A 20,347-nucleotide genomic window follows, 5' to 3' on the forward strand; every position below is an offset into this window, starting at 1 on the left:
GAATTGTTACTGAGGGACACAGAATTGTTACTGAGGGACACAGAACCGTTACTTAGGGCCACAGAATTGTTACTCAGGGACAGACACAGAATTGTTACTCAGGGACACAGAATTGTTACTCAGGGACACAGAATCGTTGAATTAAAGAGTATGTCAGACAACATGCAGAGGAGTGGCAGAGGAGGCAATGTTTTAGGAGCGAGCAGACGTGGCAGCAGAGGAAGGGGTCGAGGCAGCACTATTCGCAGCCAGAGGCCAGTGCTCCCGGTGTCATCCAGCGGTCGTGTCTCCACCGACAACCCTGCCGTCATCGATTGGTTGGCTCGGTCGTCTTCCTCTTCCCAGGTCACCTCTGACACCTACAGCCAACGGTCGGTGGGTACGTCAGACACAACCGTTAGTTGGCATGGCCCGGGACCAAGCCCACTGAAATCACGTGTCCTCTACCTGCCCCTGTCCTTTGGTGTTCCCTCACCAAGCGAAGTATCGCATGCTGTGGGCTCAGCCCCGCTGTACAGTGAGGAAGAGCTAACAGAGGGCGGTCAGGAACGGGGGGAGACATCCGCCTTTTCAGCAGCCAGGCAAAGAAGTAGTGGCGAGGAGAGTGGCCCGGTAGCCGGTCTAGAGACAGGTCTGTCTCCTGACCCAGACGCAGCCGAGGGGGCTAGTAGTGAGGCGGAGACCCTACTTGATGATGAGGAGGTTGATCGCACTTGGCAGCCTCGTCGTCATCAGGCAATTTCTTCCGCATCATCAGGAGAAGAGGGTGGCAGCTTGGCAGTGAGCGAAACAGTCGGTGGGTTGCCCAGGAGACAGCAGCAGGGTCGCAGCAGTGTCAGTGGAAGCAGTGTCAGTGGAGCCAAACGGCCACGGAGTAGAGCACCAGCTCCACTGCAGCCTACCACCACGGCCAGTAGTGGTGCCGGTGTGCACGGAGGAAGCAGCAGTCAGCCAGTGAGGAGTATCGGGGGCAAAGTTTCCTACTCGGCGGTGTGGCAATTTTTTCGTCAAGCCGCCCGAGGAAGTAAACGTAGCCGTATGTCGACTATGTGGCCAGAAAGTCAAGCGTGGCCAGGGGGCCCATGTTGGGACTACAGCGTTGCGGCAGCATATGCAGCGTCGCCATTTGGTGGCCTGGGAAAACCGTGATAAAGATACGGCGGTTCTGCCCGCCCCAGCCCCCGCTCCATCACCCGCTCCGTTACTTGCTCCGTCACCCGACGTCAATCGCCCTCCATCAGCCAGTCAAGGCTCCAACACCTCTGCTGAGGGGAGTTGTCGCTCGTTGGCATCTTCCGCTCGTTCAGATGCTCCTTCTCCTGCTACTCCTCTTCACGGATTCCGTCAGCAGTCTTTCTTGGAATCCGTTTCCAAGAGACAACAGTTTGCGAGCACGCACCCGACGGTGCAAAAGCTGAACGTCCTCCTGTCCAAGTTGCTGGTGCTGCAGTCCCTCCCTTTCCAAGTGGTGGACTCAGCACCTTTCAGAGAAATGATGGCTTGTGCCGCGCCGCGGTGGAGAGTGCCAAGCCGTCATTTCTTCGCCAAAAAGGCAGTGCCAGCCCTGCATTCACATGTAGAAGACATGGTGGGCCAGTCTTTGAGCATGTCGGTCTCTGCCAAAGTGCACGGCAGCGCCGACGTGTGGAGCTGTAACTACGGTCAGGGACAGTACATGTCATTTACGGCCCACTGGGTGAACGTGGTGCCGTCACAGCCGCACCAGCAACTTGGACAGGTCACGCCGCTTTTGCCTCCACGTTTGCACGTCCTTGGTCCGGCAAAGATGTCCGCCTCTACCACCTCTTCTTCCGCCGTGTCCTCAGCCGCCACCCCCGTGCCAAGTCCCATTACCCGACCGGCATATCACATGTGCAGGGCGCAACGGTGTCACGCTGTTCTGCACCTGGTATGCCTTGGCGAACGTAGTCACACAGGGGAGGAACTTCTGAGTGTAATGAACAGAGAAATCGACAGATGGCTGTCTCCGCGCAAACTGAAAATCGGAACCATGTTGACCGACAACGGAAAGAACATGGTGTCTGCTCTGCGTCAAGGAAGGTTGTGCCATGCGCCATGCATGGCTCACGTGTTCAATCTGGTTGTCAAGCGGTTCCTAAAATCCACCATCCCACTGCAAGACATCCTTAAAATGTCACGTAAACTTTGCATGCATTTCAGCCATTCCTACACCGCAAAGCACACCCTCCTTGAGCTGCAGCGGCAGAACGGAATTCCACATCATCGCCTGATCTGCGACGTTGCAACAAGGTGGAATTCAACCCTACACATGTTAGACCGCCTTTACGAGCAGCGAAAGGCCATCACCGATTTCCTGATGTTACAAGCGGATAAAGGTACTCCCCTGTGTAACTTCGATGTCAGCCATTGGCAGCTCATGCGTGACACCTGCCGCTTGCTCAGGCCCTTTGAGGAGGCCACGCTATTCGTGAGTCGGCAGGACTATGGGATGAACGACGTCATTCCTCTGTTGCACGTCCTTGAACAAATGCTGTTAACAATGGCTGGTCAGGTTGCGGTAGACGTGGCGCACAGATCTCAACGCCACATGACCCCTGTGGGGGCAGGACAGGAAGAAGAGGAGGAGGTAGAGGAGGACATTTGTGCTCAGGAATTATTGAGTGAAATGGGTGGTTTTTCCACTCAGCGGACAGGAGTGGAGGAGCAGGAGCATCTGGTAGAGGAGGAGGAGGAGGAGACAGAGGACCCAGACGCACCGTGGCAGTATGCTGTGGAGATGGAGGCAGGGAGTCCCTCGCATTCCTTGGCACAAATGGCCCATAGCATGCTCGGTTGCTTGCGTAGCGACAGCCGAATAATAACCATCAGACAGAGGGATGACTTTTGGCTGTCCACCTTGTTGGACCCTCGCTACCGTTCAAAAATGGTGGCCTTTTTCACACCTGCTGAGAGGGAGGCCAAAATAACGTACTATAAAAACCACCTATGTAGTCAGTTGGTCTCTGCCTTTGTGCGCCAACGTCCATCCTCAGACACTGTGGGCCCTGTGCGCTCGCGTTCCGCTGCCATGGCAGCAGGGGAGGGGTGGGGTGGTAGGAGCAGTGGCAGCTCCACCAGCAGCGGCTGCCTCAGTCTGCAGTCGATGATGAGTAGCTTTCTTCACCAGCGCAGTGAGGAAACTACTAACCAGCTGCAGCAGCAGCAGCAGCAGCAGCATCAGGTGGACCTGGAGCAGGACCTCAAACAACAGGCTTGGGCCTACTTGGACAGCACCCTGCCAACCGAGGTAGACAATCCCCTTGACTACTGGGCAACGAAACTTGACCTTTGGCCCCAACTAGCTGAATTTGCCCTTGAAAGGCTGTCATGCCCGGCCAGTAGCGTGGCATCGGAGCGCGTGTTTAGTGCGGCAGGAGGTATTGCAACTCCGCGGAGGACACGACTGTCCACCCAAAGTGTGGAGAGACTCACGTTTGTGAAAATGAATCAGGCGTGGATTAGTCTGGATTTCAAACCACCAGTTCCTGACACAACTGACTAAATCCGCCATGAATCATGCCTCAAACATGTGCCACTTTCAGGTCTCCTCACACACTGCTGGTGTGTTCCATTTTTTGTCATAGGGTGCTGGCAGATTACGGGCCTCCCATAGCTGCTGCCAGGCCCCTAATCTGCCATGGGCCCCTATATACCGCCTCCTCATGCTGCTGCCAAGTCCAGAGTCTCTCATGGGTCCCTGTACGGCCTCCCATTGCTGCTGTCTCCATCGCCACACTCTGCCATGTGCCACTTTCAGGTCTCCTCACACTGCTGGTGTGTAAAATTTTTTGACATAGGGTGCTGGCAGATTACGGGCCTCCCATAGCTGCTGCCAGGCCCCTAATCTGCCATGGGCCCCTATATACCGCCTCCTCATGCTGCTGCCAAGTCCAGAGTCTCTCATGGGTCCCTATACGGCCTCCCATTGCTGCTGTCTCCATCGCCACACTCTGCCATGTGCCACTTTCAGGTCTCCTCACACACTGCTGGTGTGTAGAATTTTTTGACATAGGGTGCTGGCAGATTACGGGCCTCCTATAGCTGCTGCCAGGCCCCTAATCTGCCATGGGCCCCTATATACCGCCTCCTCATGCTGCTGCCAAGTCCAGAGTCTCTCATGGGTCCCTGTACGGCCTCCCATTGCTGCTGTCCCCATCACCACACTCTGCCATGTGCCACTTTCAGGTCTCCTCACACACTGCTGGTGTGTAGAATTTTTTGACATAGGGTGCTGGCAGATTACGGGCCTCCTATAGCTGCTGCCAGGCCCCTAATCTGCCATAGGCCCCTATATACCGCCTCCTCATGCTGCTGCCAAGTCCAGAGTCTCTCATGGGTCCCTATACGGCCTCCCATTGCTGCTGTCTCCATCGCCACACTCTGCCATGTGCCACATTCAGGTCTCTTCACACTGCTTGTGTTTTCAATTTTTTGACATAGGGTGCTGGCAGATTACGGGCCTCCCATAGCTGCTGCCAGGCCCCTAATCTGCCATGGGCCCCTATATACCGCCTCCTCATGCTGCTGCCAAGTCCAGAGTCTCTCATGGGTCCCTATACGGCCTCCCATTGCTGCTGTCTCCATCGCCACACTCTGCCATGTGCCACTTTCAGGTCTCCTCACACACTGCTGGTGTGTAGAATTTTTTGACATAGGGTGCTGGCAGATTACGGGCCTCCTATAGCTGCTGCCAGGCCCCTAATCTACCATAGGCCCCTATATACCGCCTCCTCATGCTGCTGCCAGGTCCAGAGTCTCTCATGGGTCCCTGTACGGCCTCCCATTGCTGCTGTCTCCATCACCACACTCTGCCATGTGCCACATTCAGGTCTCTTCACACTGCTTGTGTTTTCAATTTTTTGACATAGGGTGCTGGCAGATTACGGGCCTCCCATAGCTGCTGCCAGGCCCCTAATATGCCATGGGCCCCTATATACCGCCTCCTCATGCTGCTGCCAAGTCCAGAGTCTCTCATGGGTCCCTATACGGCCTCCCATTGCTGCTGTCTCCATCGCCACACTCTGCCATGTGCCACTTTCAGGTCTCCTCACACACTGCTGGTGTGTAGAATTTTTTGACATAGGGTGCTGGCAGATTACGGGCCTCCTATAGCTGCTGCCAGGCCCCTAATCTGCCATGGGCCCCTATATACCGCCTCCTCATGCTGCTGCCAGGTCCAGAGTCTCTCATGGGTCCCTGTACGGCCTCCCATTGCTGCTGTCTCCATCGCCACACTCTGCCATGTGCCACTTTCAGGTCTCCTCACACTGCTGGTGTGTTGAATTTTTTGACATAGGGTGCTGGCAGATTACGGGCCTCCTATAGCTGCTGCCAGGCCCCTAATCTGCCATGGGCCCCTATATACCGCCTCCTCATGCTGCTGCCAAGTCCAGAGTCTGTCATGGGTCCCTGTACGGCCTCCCATTGCTGCTGTCTCCATCGCCACACTCTGCCATGTGCCACTTTCAGGTCTCCTCACACACTGCTGGTGTGTTGAATTTTTTGACATAGGGTGCTGGCAGATTACGGGCCTCCTATAGCTGCTGCCAGGCCCCTAATCTGCCATAGGCCTCTATATACCGCCTCCTCATGCTGCTGCCAAGTCCAGAGTCTGTCATGGGCCCCTATACCGCCTCCTCATGCTGCTGCCAGGTCCACAGTCTCTCATGCCATGTGCCACTTTCAGGTCTCCTCACACTGCTGGTGTGTTGAATTTTTTGACATAGGGTGCTGGCAGATTACGGGCCTCCCATAGCTGCTGCCAGGCCCCTAATCTGCCATGGGCCCCTATACCGACTCCTCATGCTGTGACGTTGCAACAAGGTGGAATTCAACCCTACATATGTTAGACCGCCTTTACGAACAGCAAAAGGCCATCACAGATTTCCTGATGTTAAAAGCGGATAAAGGTACTCCCTGTGTAACTTAGATGTCAGCCATTGGCAGCTCATGCGTGACACCTGCGCTTGCTCAGGCCCTTTGAGGAGGCCACGCTATTCGTGAGTCGGCAGGACTATGGGATGAACGACGTCATTCCTCTGTTGCACGTCCTGGAACAAATGCTGTTAACAATGGCTGGTCAGGGTGCGGTAGACGTGGCGCACAGATCTCAACGCCACATGACCCCTGTGGGGGCAGGACAGGAAGAAGAGGAGGAGGTAGAGGAGGACATTGGTGCTCAGGAATTATTGAGTGAAATGGGTGGTTTTTCCACTCAGCGGACAGGAGTGGAGGAGCAGGAGCATCTGGTAGAGGAGGAGGAAGAGGAGACAGAGGACCCAGACGCACCGTGGCAGTATGCTGTGGAGATGGAGGCAGGGAGTCCCTCGCATTCCTTGGCACAAATGGCCCATAGCATGCTCGGTTGCTTGCGTAGCGACAGCCGAATAATAACCATCAGACAGAGGGATGACTTTTGGCTGTCCACCTTGTTGGACCCTCGCTACCGTTCAAAAATGGTGGCCTTTTTCACACCTGCTGAGAGGGAGGCCAAAATAACGTACTATAAAAACCACCTATGTAGTCAGCTGGTCTCTGCCTGTCTGCGCCAACGTCCATCCTCAGACACTGTGGGCCCTGTGCGCTCGCGTTCCGCTGCCATGGCAGCAGGGGAGGGGTGGGGTGGTAGGAGCAGTGGCAGCTCCACCAGCAGCGGCTGCCTCAGTCTGCAGTCGATGATGAGTAGCTTTCTTCACCAGCGCAGTGAGGAAACTACTAACCAGCCGCAGCAGCAGCATCAGGTGGACCTGGAGCAGGACCTCAAACAACAGGCTTAGGCCTACTTGGACAGCACCCTGCCAACCGAGGTAGACAATCCCCTTGACTACTGGGCAACGAAACTTGACCTTTGGCCCCAACTAGCTGAATTTGCCCTTGAAAGGCTGTCATGCCCGGCCAGTAGCGTGGCATCGGAGCGCGTGTTTAGTGCGGCAGGAGGTATTGCAACTCCGCGGAGGACACGACTGTCCACCCAAAGTGTGGAGAGACTCACGTTTGTGAAAATGAATCAGGCGTGGATTAGTCTGGATTTCAAACCACCAGTTCCTGACACAACTGACTAAATCCGCCATGAATCATGCCCCAAACATGTGCCACTTTCAGGTCTCCTCACACTGCTGGTGTGTTCCATTTTTTGTCATAGGGTGCTGGCAGATTACGGGCCTCCCATAGCTGCTGCCAGGCCCCTAATCTGCCATGGGCCCCTATACCGCCTCCTCATGCTGCTGCCAAGTCCAGAGTCTCTCATGGGTCTCTGTACGGCCTCCCATTGCTGCTGTCTCCATCGCCACACTCTGCCATGTGCCACTTTCAGGTCTCCTCACACTGCTGGTGTGTTCCATTTTTTGTCATAGGGTGCTGGCAGATTACGGGCCTCCCATAGCTGCTGCCAGGCCCCTAATCTGCCATGGGCCCCTATATACCGCCTCCTCATGCTGCTGCCAGGTCCAGAGTCTCTCATGGGTCCCTATACGGCCTCCCATTGCTGCTGTCTCCATCGCCACACTCTGCCATGTGCCACTTTCAGGTCTCCTCACACTGCTGGTGGGTTCCATTTTTTGTCATAGGGTGCTGGCAGATTACGGGCCTCCCATAGCTGCTGCCAGGCCCCTAATCTGCCATGGGCCCCCGTACCGACTCCTCATGCTGCTGCCAGGCCCGTAATCTGACATGGGCCCCTGTTGTCGCTTGTTGGCATATTCCGCTCGTTCAGATGCTCCTTCTCCTGCTACTCCTCTTCACGGATTCCGTCAGCAGTCTTTCTTGGAATCCGTTTCCAAGAGACAACAGTTTGCGAGCACGCACCCGACGGTGCAGAAGCTGAACGTCCTCCTGTCCAAGTTGCTGCTGCCAGGCTCGTAATCTGTCATGCGCCCCTGTACCGCCTCCTCATGCTGCTGCCAGGTCCAGAGTGTGTCATGGGCCCCCGTACCGACTCCTCATGCTGCTGCCAGGCCCGTAATCTGTCATGGGCCCCTGTACCGCCTCCCCATGCTGCTGCCAGGTCCAGAGTGTGTCATGGGTCCCTGTACGGCCTCCCATTGCTGCTGCCAGGCCCGTAATCTGCCATGGGCCCCCGTACCGACTCCTCATGCTGCTGCCAGGCCCGTAATCTGTCATGGGCCCCTGTACCGCCTCCTCATGCTGCTGCCAGGTCCAGAGTGTGTCATGGGTCCCTGTACGGCCTCCCATTGCTGCTGTCTCTATCGCCACACTCTGCCATGTGCCACTTTCAGGTCTCCTCACACTGCTGGTGGTTTCCATTTTTGTCATAGGGTGCTGTATGGCCTCCCATTGCTGCTGCCTCCACCGCCACACTGTGGCTCCACACTCTGGTTTTGGCCCCGTGACTGCCCAAATGAGTGAAGTTTGCGGTGATTCTAAGATCGACGGCACTCATCTGCATGTCATACTGACTGACAGTATTATTTCTCTTCCCCAGCAGACTCCAAGGGCATTTAAATTAAAGGTACAGTGTTCTGCACTAATATTAAGTCTCTCTGAAGCCTAGAAACACCCTTTTTTAAGTTAAATTCACAGCGAATTTATTCGACTCGAATCGAATATTGTCCACGAATTCGCCGAATCAGTCGAATCGAATTTTTCATTTCTTCGCTCATCTCTAGAAAAGAGCTCTCAGAAGACCTACGATCAGGAATTGTTGACTTGCATGAAGCTGGAAAGGGTTACAAAAGTATCTCCAAAAGCCTTGATGTTCATGTGTCCACGGTAAGACAGACTGTCTACAAATGGAGAAAGTTTAGCACTGTTGCTACTCTCCCTAGGCGTGGTCGTCCTGTAAAAATGACTGCAAGAGCACAGCGCAGAATGCTGCATGAGGTAAAGAAGAATCCCAGAGTGTCAGCTAAAGACCTACAGAAATCTCTGACACATGCTAACATTTTTGTTGACACATCTACAATAAGGAAAACATTAAACAAGAATGGAGTACATGGGAGGACACCACAGAGGAAGCCATTGCTGTCCAAAAAGAATATTGCAGCACGTTTGAAGTTTGCAAAAGAGCACCTGGATGTTCCACAGCACTACTGGCAAAATATACTGTGGACAGATGAAACCAAGATTGAGTTGTTTGGGAAGAACACACAACACTATGTGTGGAGAAAAAAAGGCACAGCACACCAACATCAAAACCTCATCCCCACTGTAAGACATGGCGGAGGGAGCATCATGGTTTGGGGCTGCTTTGCTGCCTCGGCCTGGACGGATTGTTGTCATTGATGGGAAAATGAATTCCAGAGTTTATCAAGACATTTTGCAGGAAAACGTACGACCATCTGTCCGCCAACTGAAGCTCCGCATAGGATGGGTGATGCAACAGGACAATGACCCAAAGCATACAAGTAATTCAACAAAACAATGGCTGCAACAGCACAGAATATGCCTTCTGGAGTGGCCCAGTCAGAGTCCTGACCTCAACCCGATTGAAATGCTGTGGCATGACCTTAAGAGAGCAATTCACACCAGACATCCCAAGAATATTGCTACACTGAAACAGTTTTGTGAAGAGGAGTGGTCCAAAATTATTCCAGATCGTTGTGCAGGTCTGATCTGCAACTACAGGAAATGTTTGGTTGAGGTTATTGCTGCCAAAGGAGGGTTAACCAGTTATTAAGTCCAAAGGTTCACATACTTTTTCCTCCCTGCGCTGTGAATGTTTACATGTTATGTGCAATTAAACCATGGCAACATCTAATGTTTGTATAGTATTATGTTCAGCAGACTGTGTTCTTCTATTGTTGTGACTTAGATGACGTTCAGAGCACATTTTATGCCCAATTCATGCAAAACTCCACGTAATCCCAAGGGGTTCACATACTTTTTCTTGCAACTGTATGTCTTGGATACTCACGTGAGATCTCCCTGCTGTATTTTCTGACTCTTTACTGTCCACCAGTGAGTTTTCGGTGTTCTTTCCACTTCTGCAACATCCTGCATCCCCCTTTGCAGTTAATATAAAATAAATTAAGTCCAGCAGAGTGAGCAGGACTCCTTGTATTACTCACTGCAAATGTGCAAACCCAAAAATTCAAGTATAAAGATCTAACCAATAGAGTCCCTGAAAAATGTAAGACATTTTGGTTTAACGTTCTCTACCAAATTCTCACATATTAGTTTTAGGTGGACTGACCCTTTAAGAGATAATTTCATTTGAGAAATGGTTTTAAGATTACTATAAAAAGGGAAATGTATGCCTCAGGATAATGGATCTAAATTTTTTTTTTTTCTTTAGGATAACTAGCCCTCTAAAACAATATTATGAATAACAGAGAAAACTCTGTTATTAGCACAGTCTGCTTTAAATTTCCCTGCATTTGTCAATGTATTGTCAAAACAGAGCACTGTAATTGAAGTGAGTTATTCAGGTCATTTATGTGTATAATACACTAGGCATGATTTCGTAAATTAAAGGTTGAATGGTGGTTAAAACTGCTGGCTGGAATTGCCTTCTACTGAGAGCTTTATTAGCCATTTTAGAGGCTAATCTTGAATAGATTATGTTCAGGATCCCTTAGAAGGGGGATACTGTGAATTCGATGGTTAGTAAGGAGACCCTGTGAAGAGTAAAGCTGGCTATGCACTGATGGAAAATTCATCCAGTCCCTGCCAAACCAAAAAATATTCAATCGGTGTGGCAGTCGTTGCAAGTATTGCTAAATGATACAGCAGTCTCCATAGGTGATACACGCAGTCTTAATGTAAACAACAGGATTGCAATTGGCTATTAGACATGTTGGTATATCATTGGCCCAACAAAACACCTGTAAATTCGAAATGTGGCACTCATCCTATAAATGTTGCTGTGTTCTGATTTTTGCTGATTATATTAAACATGCTTCAATAGGTTGTCTTCTTCAAAAAAGATGTGGAGTCTCTCCAAGCTGAATTGAGCACAGTGACTTCAATTAATACCTCCCAGCTCAGCTTGTATGAGGATTTTCATATATCTCCTATAAAGGTAATGTAAGATGGACACATGTTACTTTTTAAAAAAAAAGTGCCTAGATACTTAATCTGCTTAATGTTTTTCCATTTGTAGCTGCATTTAAGCTTCTCCCTTAGTACTGGTGGAGATGATGGGAATAAAGAACTTCGAGACAAAGAACTTATACCAGTCCAATCTTTAAATCTTCTCCTGAAAAGTATCGGCGCTACTCTGACTGATGTGCAGGATGTTGTATTCAAGTATGTGATCCACAGCTGCACTTTTATATGATAGCATCTTTCTAGGTCACTGACATTCATGTTGTTTCTCATTTTTAGACTGGCTTTTTTTGAGATTCAAAACCAAGTTTATACAACACAGGAGCTGCAGTGGGAAGTTATAAGGCATTATTCACGACAAGTGAGTATATATTAATATACATATATACTTAAAGATGAACTCCAGAAAATGATCACATATTTACATGGTTCAGCTCGACACAATGTAAGTATGCATATCTCATACCTGATGAGTTGCTGGGGAAACTGACAATCAATGTAGTAGTCAGCATGCTAGCTGCAGTCTTCTGGATACTGCTGGGTTTTTTGTGCGATCAGCTTCTCCCCTGCACACTGTCCACAAGGGCTTGTCCGCCTGGCACTACATCATTCATAGAATGGCTTGAATATTTTCAATGAATACAAGGCATTTTTTGGATGGAAAAAGTAAAGAGGACCGTCGGTAATAACATGCTCTCCATCTTGTCCAATCAGTTAAACACTTTGTATACATTGAAAAAAAGGCAAGGTGTTCTTGTGAATGGCAGCACTGCTGAGAGAGCATCTCCCTGTGGTCAGTGTGTATAAAGGAAGCCACTTGCTAAGGACTTGGGAGATGGTTATCGCTTTTTTAGCACCATTTTACTACAGTGATTGTCTGCTTCCCCAGCAGCCCAACATGTATAAAATATAGTATGAATATGCAAGCTGTGCCAAGCTGGATCAATGTAAGTATGCAATACGGATAATTCCTGCAGTTCAGTTTTGAAAACATACTTAAATCCAGTATTCCAAAAAGAATTTTAATTTGAGAAAATTACTTATTAATTAAAAAAATATTCATGAATAAACACTATGTTATCATAGCATAGGTATTTATAATTGAGCCTTGACACCTCAGTTTCATAAAAATGCAACCAGGGCAGCTTGTAAAAAAATGGTTATAAGGATTGTTTTAATTCCACAGCCGGGGTTGTAGTGTGATTATTTGCTTTCCACATTAGACGATTAGTTTCACTACAAATGGAAATTTGGACATTTTCATTTTTTTTTTTTTTTTTACAGATTCAGATACAGTATATCCGAATTTCATAATTCACAATAGTAGTGAATTTCAATAAATTATAATGAAACAAATTATCCAAATTTGAATGTGAAAATGAATTCAGATTCGAAATGGAAACATATTGCAATAAATACAGTAAAGTATAAAAGTGAAATAAGATGATGACTCCTACTTAGACTGCAGAATAGAACAGGATAGCACAGAAAAAAAACTGAATAGCATAGAAAATAAAGTAAGAAAATAAAACAGAATAGAAAATTATAGAATAGAAAATCAAAGAATGGAATAGAATGAAACAGAATAGAAAATCAATAGAATAGAAAATAAAAGAATAGATTAGAAAAGAATAAAATAGAATGAATATAGGCACCTTCTGAAATTCGAATTTCGAAAATTTGAATTTTCAAATTCAAATTTCAGATCGATTTAAAAATAATGAATTTGCTAAATGAATTCCGAAAGAATCATTCTAACAAAACTAATATGACGAAACTAAATTATTAACTTAATCGTCTCCCCACTGCCCTATAGCATACTGCTACAAGGCGGCAGGGGTGCACAAAATCACATATGTGTACGTAATTTTGTATTTCTCAGTGGGGGGGCGCCAATTGCGGCCATGGCCCCGCCCGGTGATTACCAGCCAGCGCCTGGTGATTACTGAGGATCTCTTATATATTTTGTGAAAGCAGAGACCCCATAGAATAAAAAGATAGTTGCAGGAACCACAGGCGGGAGAGGGGGTGGGGATGGCACCACATCTTGTAAACGTGATCGGCAGCCACAGAACCACCACATCCCTTTCACTTTGAAGCCAGGAGCTGGCTGAACAAACACTAGCAGCTATCAGCTTGTGATTAACAGTTCACTCTTTGGAGGTATGTAGCATGCCCAAAGAGCTGAACTGGTTAAAACACACATACCCTAACACTCCCACTGACAAAAACCTTACCACTAACTGACACTTAACAGTGTAATACATTGTATCTATAATTCTATTGATACAATGTATCTGTTCCTCATCACAGAAGGGGAACAACACAGGGACGGGCTATAGAGTGAATGATCACTGTGATAGCCAACAGGCTGTCACAACAGTCATGTTATCGAGAGCCAGTTCTTCTGGTTCCTGATCTTTATTACAAGGCCAAAGGTGTTACCGACTGCTTGGTCTTAGTCCTGGGAGTGTGCAATCGAGCACGCTTCTTGCACAAACACAGGAACACATATATGCGGTGCCCAGGAATAACCTTCCGGGAGGCCACATATACAGTATGTTAGTGCTCGTAATAGGGTTAATATTGCTCCCCAAGGTACTATGCTGGAATTATTACCTCCACATCAGTGTGTGCAAAGTGAATCTGCCTAGTCTCATCTTGCTCATCCAGTGATGCATCCATAACTTTCCCCAATCCAGGCTCCTAAATTGTGCTTATCCTCATCTTCCTGCATTAGTGATGCTAAAGCTTTTTTTTGTTGTTTTTTAATTAAAAGTAAAGATTTATACTTACCTGCTCTGTGCAGTGATATTGGCCTCTTACCTCTTCTTTAGCAGTCCCCCACCAACACTGTCCACATCTTCTCCCTGAGAGTGCCCCCATAGTATGTCTGTACGAGGGGGTCAACCTTGCCGGCTTGCTCCTGAGCTGGGCTATGTGTGTTCATAAACACAGCTCTGCCATGCCCCCAGCTCTCTTTGACGGACATCAGCAGGAGCCGATGGCTCTCACTTGCTGTCTGTGTCTTCTATGAGAGACTAGGAAGTGGAGGGAGAAGAGCTGCAGCAGGGCACAACACTGGATAGATAAGATGTAAGTGTTTAGGGGTGGGAGGGGAAGTAGAAAAGGTAGAAAAACTTTTTTTACCTTAATACAGGGACTGCATTAAGGTAAAAAAAAACCTTTAAACTTTAGAATCACTTTAAGGTCTGCATTTTTCTGAGACTTGTCAAGAAGAGGTCACCAAAAAAAAAATGGTGTAATTTTCCAACATGAAATGAATCATCACAGATCTCTCCAAATCATAGTCACAAGTTTGTTTGTTTTTCTCTACTCCTAATTGCTTCAGTGACTTGAACATAGTTGTTGATAAATTAAACTTCTTGAAACTGTCTTTCTGCATTTTTAGGCCATTAAACAAATGTACGTTCTTGTGCTTGGTCTTGATGTGCTGGGGAATCCCTTTGGTTTGTTTCGAGATCTTTCTGAGGGGGTGGAAGCTTTCTTTTATGAGCCTTACCAGGTAATACATGCTACAGTGTTACAAAATCATGGGTGCATTTTTTTTTTAACTTGAGTGCATTTTAGTGTTTTACATTGATAGAACAGGTTTTAGTGCTATTGTGTTTTGGTCTGCTTTTATTTTGTTCTGTTGGCCTGCTTTTATTTTTGTTCTCATTTTGCTTTGGAGTTTAGATAATCATTTTCAAATAATGGTATGTGCAGTGCACAGTGAAAGACATGCATAAAGTAACAATATATGCTACTTTTTTATGTAGATTTTTTTTACAATATCAGTCTCAGTATTGTGTAATTTCAGTATAAAGAACACCAGATCGAATGGTGCAACTGCACAATATCTCTAGAGTACAATTCTCTATTCCTCCCTGTGACAGGAGCCACGTACCAAAATTACATGGCACCATGATCCCAGTGTTGGAAATATAGTGTACAAGCAGTCCTTGAGTTACATACACCCGACTTAAATACGACATACATTCCACAACAACCCAACATTTTCAAAACCCAGTTGTTTAAAGGGACAGAAAGAGAGGTGAAGTCTTCTTAACAGGGGCACAGACAGCAAAACAAACATTTCAAGGGATTTAACCCTTCCGTGTGCTATCTAAAAAACATAGAAAATATTTTTTAGCTGGAGTTACACCTAAAAATGTACCTGTTACAATTTACATACAAATTCATCTTAAGAACAGACGTACTGAACCTATCTTGTTGGTAACCTGGGGACTGCCTGTACTATCACTTTTATAACAGAATAATTATAATTTCACTACTTTAGCTCGTAGCTAAGCGTAAAATTAAATCATTCATACATTTATTCTGTAATATGTATATTAATGCTTTGTCCAAATGGCTGGTGGTTGAAAATGATCATCTCAGTCTCCAGCATCTTACATATGGTGGATTGTGTCTTTTTGATGCATTTATTATCCATGAAACGTTATTCTTCAATAAGTCTGTCTTGTTCTCATTATGATTTTATTTTAATGCTTTACCATAGGGAGCCATTCAAGGTCCTGAAGAGTTTGTTGAAGGAATGGCACTGGGAGTAAAGGCACTTGTTGGTGGAGCAGTTGGTAAGTGAACAAAATCTCTTATGGCATACAGGCACTGCAGATCTTATAGTCAGCTGTAGTTCTAGCAAAGTTCCTGTGCTGTCACTCTTTTGTACGCCTGCAAGAGCAGGTGGACAAGAATGGCCGATATGTGTTTTTACTATGTAAATTGGATGCTTTTCTTTGTATCATAGCTGCCATGTATATCCCTCCACCCTTCACCAATGTGACCTTAAAACACCTAGCTCAGTTTATGGCTCTTTATCCGGAGGTTCCTCTTCTCACATTGGGAAATTGTAATAATTATTTGAATCCAGCCCTGGATATACTCTCCGTGACCCACCAGGCAGTGACTCTTCCTTTTGCAATCTACTGCATTTGCTAATCTTTTGACTGGACAAGGTCTCAAGAACATTTATATCAGAAGTGTTATTCTTGCCATTCAGCTTCTCATGCTGGTCTCTCTCTAATTGACTTAGGCTTAGGTAAATATGCTATGCTACCTTATGTTGAGGATTCTGTCTATGAACCTAGGCTACTCTCAGATCACTCCCTATTCTGGGTATCCCTCTCTGTACAGTTTCATTCAGGGGTCCTTTATGGCAGGTCAACCAAATTTGGTTGACTGTTTTCCCGGAGGACGATCCCATTCAGAGGGATTTGTCTATCTTTCTTAGGCAGAATGTGGACACTCCCTCACCAACAATAGTATGGGATTCTATGAAAGTGTATCTTAGGGGGCTCCTTATTAGAGAAATAACGGCTGTTAAATGTAAGTCTAAGGAATGGGAGGATACGGTCAAACTAGAACTACAGCAGAGGGAGTCTACACTGGTGGCAGATCCTAATCCTACCACGAAATCCAAATGGAGAGAGGCCCAGTCCCTGTATAACTCAGTACTCCTCTCCGCTGCTGGAAAAAAAAAATACTGGTGGCTAGGGGCCAGTAAGATGATACCGCTATAGATGCTAGCCGGCACATGTTGGTGTTCTCCATACCTCCAATGTTTATATTCTTGATACATTATACCAGTTTTATGAGCACCTATATTTGTCCAAATCTATATGTGTCCAAATATACCACCACTTCCACTGAGCTCTCTAAGGTTTTTTAAAAGGGTGTCCCTTTCCTAAACTATCTGGGTTTGAGCAGGTTAAACTTAATTTTCCTATCAATATTGATGATTTTACAGACGCTCTGGCAGCTGCCCCTACTAACAAATCCCCGGGGTCGGACAGCCTTCCATCTGAGGTGTACTGGAAATATGGAGATGTACTTCTTCCACCCTTACTACAAGCTCTACAGGCTGCAGTAGGATCAGGAGAATTACCCAATGCAGGAAGCGATCAAAATAGTTCTCCCAAAACCAGAGAAAGACAAATTGCTCCCTGACTCTTATCTTCCTATCTTTTTATTGAATACAGATGTCAAACTACTGGTCCGTATTTTGGCTACCAGGTTATCCAGGGTCATAGGTAAATTGAAACATAGAGATCAATCAAGGTTTATTCCCTCTAAATCAACAGCGAACAGTCTCAGACACTAATTTCTTAACTTGAAAATACCAGTGGATAATCCGGAGGATAGGGCCATCCTACCCCTAGACGCTGCAAAATCTTTTGATAGCGTGGAATGGCCCTACCTTTGGGAGGTGTTGTCTAGGTTTGGATTGGGGGATGTTTATTACCTGGGTCTGAATATTGTAATAGCCTTTCTGCATTCTTCAATCGGCGCAGGGGTGCCCCTGTCACCTCTGCTCCTTGTCCTGGCTGTGTAACCTCTGGCCATCATGGTCAGGGAGTATACTGATATTGTTTCGTAGGTCAGACACTGAAGAAAAGATATCTCTTTATGCTGATGATACCCTACTATATTTGGGGCTAAGACCTCCCTGCTAACCTTGATGTTGCTTATTAATAAATTTGGGGACATCCGGTTTTTCCATCAACTGGAACAAATCTGCCCTTATGCTCCTAGACCCCTTAGCTGCCCCTTTGCCTGATTGTGCTCAAAAGATTCCCATTGTCTCCTCCTTTACATATTTGGGGGTGATGGTTTCCTCTGAGCCTGCCCAATACCTCTCACTGTAACTGGCTCGCCTTCTGGACAAACATAAGGTAAAATGTAAAAGTTGGAGTAAACTCCCCTTGTCTGTGGTAGGGAGCGTTAACTTAATAACAATGATTTGGGCCCCACAGCTCTTATATATTTTTCACAATTCACCTACTTGGATGCAATAGAAATGGTTGTCTCGCATTTAATTACCAATGTAGGGATTTAATTTGGAAAATTCAACAGGCTAGAATTAGGCTTTTGATATTACAATATGCGAAAGATAAGAGGGGTCTGTTCCGCATCCTAGAACATAGCGGCACAATTCCAGCAACTGGCTGGCTGGGGGATATTGGGTAATCTAGACCCTGTCAATAAATTGCTTACACTGACCGATCCTACTCTGCCTGTAAGTTCTCACTTACAGATGGCTCTGCCCTCCTCATGTCCCACTGCTATCATATTAAGGAAGGTTTGGAGTGCCCTAAAGTCCTCCCTATGCATTACAGGATGCTTGGATACCACTTTCATATGGAGTAAATCAAACTAACCAGAACTGGCTAATTAGAAGGGTTCCAAGCCTGGACACAGAAAAAGGGATATGTTTCCTTGACCAATTTTTCCTTGACTCCACTCTTAAATCCTTTACACAATTACGCTCCAAATGTACCTTGTCCCACAAACAACTCTTTCAATATCTACAATTGTGTCATGCAATTTGCGCTCAAGCACAATCTACTAGTTTACACAAGTCAGACTCACCTCTTCTATTGGAGGTTGCTCGAGCCACTGTCAGTAAGGGTTTAATCTCTCATCTCTATCACTGCTATCCACTATACAAAACCATGCAACCCTTAGAAGTTGAGACCAATGGGCGAAGGACATAGGAGAGATTGATGGAGAACAATTGGATATGGCACTGGAATCTGTACCTATAATTTCCTTGTCTGCAGCACATTAACTTACTCGATTGTTTATACTTCAAGTCTATAGGACTCTGGAGAAGTTGTTCAAATGGGGCAAGAGAGAAACACCCTTTTGTCCAAAATTAAATTGCATAGCGGGGACTTTATCCACATGCTCTGGTGTTGCCCAAAGCTTACTACATATTGGACTGAGGTTAAACATATATTGCGTTAGTTTCTCAATCTCCTGTATGGCTAGTCTCCATGAAATGCCTTTAAGGCGCAGTAGATGCTGAACTGTATCAGCCAGGAGTGTATATCATGATTTCTTGTCTGTTATATCTTGCTAGGAAACTTATAGCCAGGTATTGGATGTCATCCTCTTCCCCGACATGCAATCAATGGATGGAATATGCCAACACCTTGCCTAAGGGAACAACTCACTTATCGCCACCGGAATGCCAAATGCAAATTTGAGTTAGTCTGGCAGGGCTGGCTATATATACCGGGGGTTAGCTCCATCTCAGCTAGTGCAGGCACATTGCTAGCACAGGCGCCTTCAAATGTGATCCCTATTTGCCATTCTGGCAATTTAAGTCTTTTATACTGATATTTGCAGTGCAGACTGTAAGGCAAGCGTATTGTTATCCTACACTGACCTCTAATTTTTGCAGGTGATCCCACCTGTTTTTAATAGGTTTAAATATCTACAGGATTTAAGCTTCTCGGCTTTTCAGGAAACTGATGTATACCCGTGTATGTATCTTTGCATAAATGGTATTCATATATGATATAATGTCACTTATGATCTTTTTTTTTTTTTTCAATAAAGAGAGTTTGGATTTAATAAAAAAAAGGTTCCTGTGCTGTCACTGACACTCCACCAATATGCCAGTTGTGACAATTTAATTTCTGGAATGCACGTGGCATGGCATTATTGTGGTGAGTCACAGTCATTTGCACTCGAGCGTGTTCTGGCATGTTCTAACTTGCACTTGCCTGGGTCACAGACCAGTTGACTCAGTCGTTATGGAGCAGTAGAAGAAATAACACGTCTGTGCATTGAGCTGTTGACGGAAAATGCGTGACAGGAATCTGGAGCTGCAGATTAACATCAGATTTTGGGTAAAAATTGCCAACAGTGTGAGTGAAACTTTAGCTCTGTTACAACAGGTTTATGGTGAACATTCCATGAAGAAATAGTGCTTTTGAATGGCATCAATGGTTTAAAGAGGGGTGGGATGATATCCACGATGATGCAGATGCAAGAAGTGGGCAGCCAAAAATGCAAAGGACAGATGCATATGTGGACAGAGTGCAAACCCTTGTACACTCAGATCAAATATTGAGTATTGCGAATCATTGCAGAAAAATTGAACATGAGCATGGAAACGCTGTGGCAGAATGAGAAAGATTTCGCAAAGATGGTGCCTTGAATCTTGACAGAAGATCAGAAAGAATGTTGCCTTCAAATTTCATCTGATCTTTTGAAGAATGCAAAGGAGTTTGATTTTTTTTTAGTTTTTTTTTTTACACAATCAATTCCGAGAATTAAATTGTTGCACTTCATAAACATTCCTGCACTGACAGGAGCCTAGCTGACAGGCAGGCTCAGGTTTGGTGCCTTTTTCTGCACATCTGTCTTCTTGCTGAACTGCCATGTCAGATAGGCCTCAGACTCTCATGAAAAGTCCAAGAGCACTTGGTTGTGGCAGTTCCTGAGGTGACCAGTGGCTCTAACTCAGCATGTCTTGGTGCCCACTTCTGGAGGTGGTCAGCAGAAG

At 46.6% G+C, this 20,347-nt stretch overlaps 1 protein-coding gene across 1 annotated transcript in view; it reads left to right on the plus strand.

Moving 5' to 3' along the window:
- Positions 1-20,347, plus strand: part of VPS13A (vacuolar protein sorting 13 homolog A) — a 290,475-nt gene that overhangs the window by 219,058 nt on the left and 51,070 nt on the right. The window contains exons 60-64 of the mRNA XM_089691099.1: positions 10,886-10,999; positions 11,081-11,226; positions 11,305-11,386; positions 14,438-14,551; positions 15,551-15,626. Coding sequence (XP_089547225.1) covers positions 10,886-10,999; positions 11,081-11,226; positions 11,305-11,386; positions 14,438-14,551; positions 15,551-15,626 — 532 coding nt within the window. The remainder of the gene's footprint in view (positions 1-10,885; positions 11,000-11,080; positions 11,227-11,304; positions 11,387-14,437; positions 14,552-15,550; positions 15,627-20,347) is intronic.

Source organism: Staurois parvus, unplaced genomic scaffold (assembly GCF_062004578.1).
Source record: "Staurois parvus isolate SC_StPar_1 unplaced genomic scaffold, SC_StPar_1.0 ptg000549l, whole genome shotgun sequence".
Lineage (NCBI taxonomy): Eukaryota > Metazoa > Chordata > Amphibia > Anura > Ranidae > Staurois > Staurois parvus.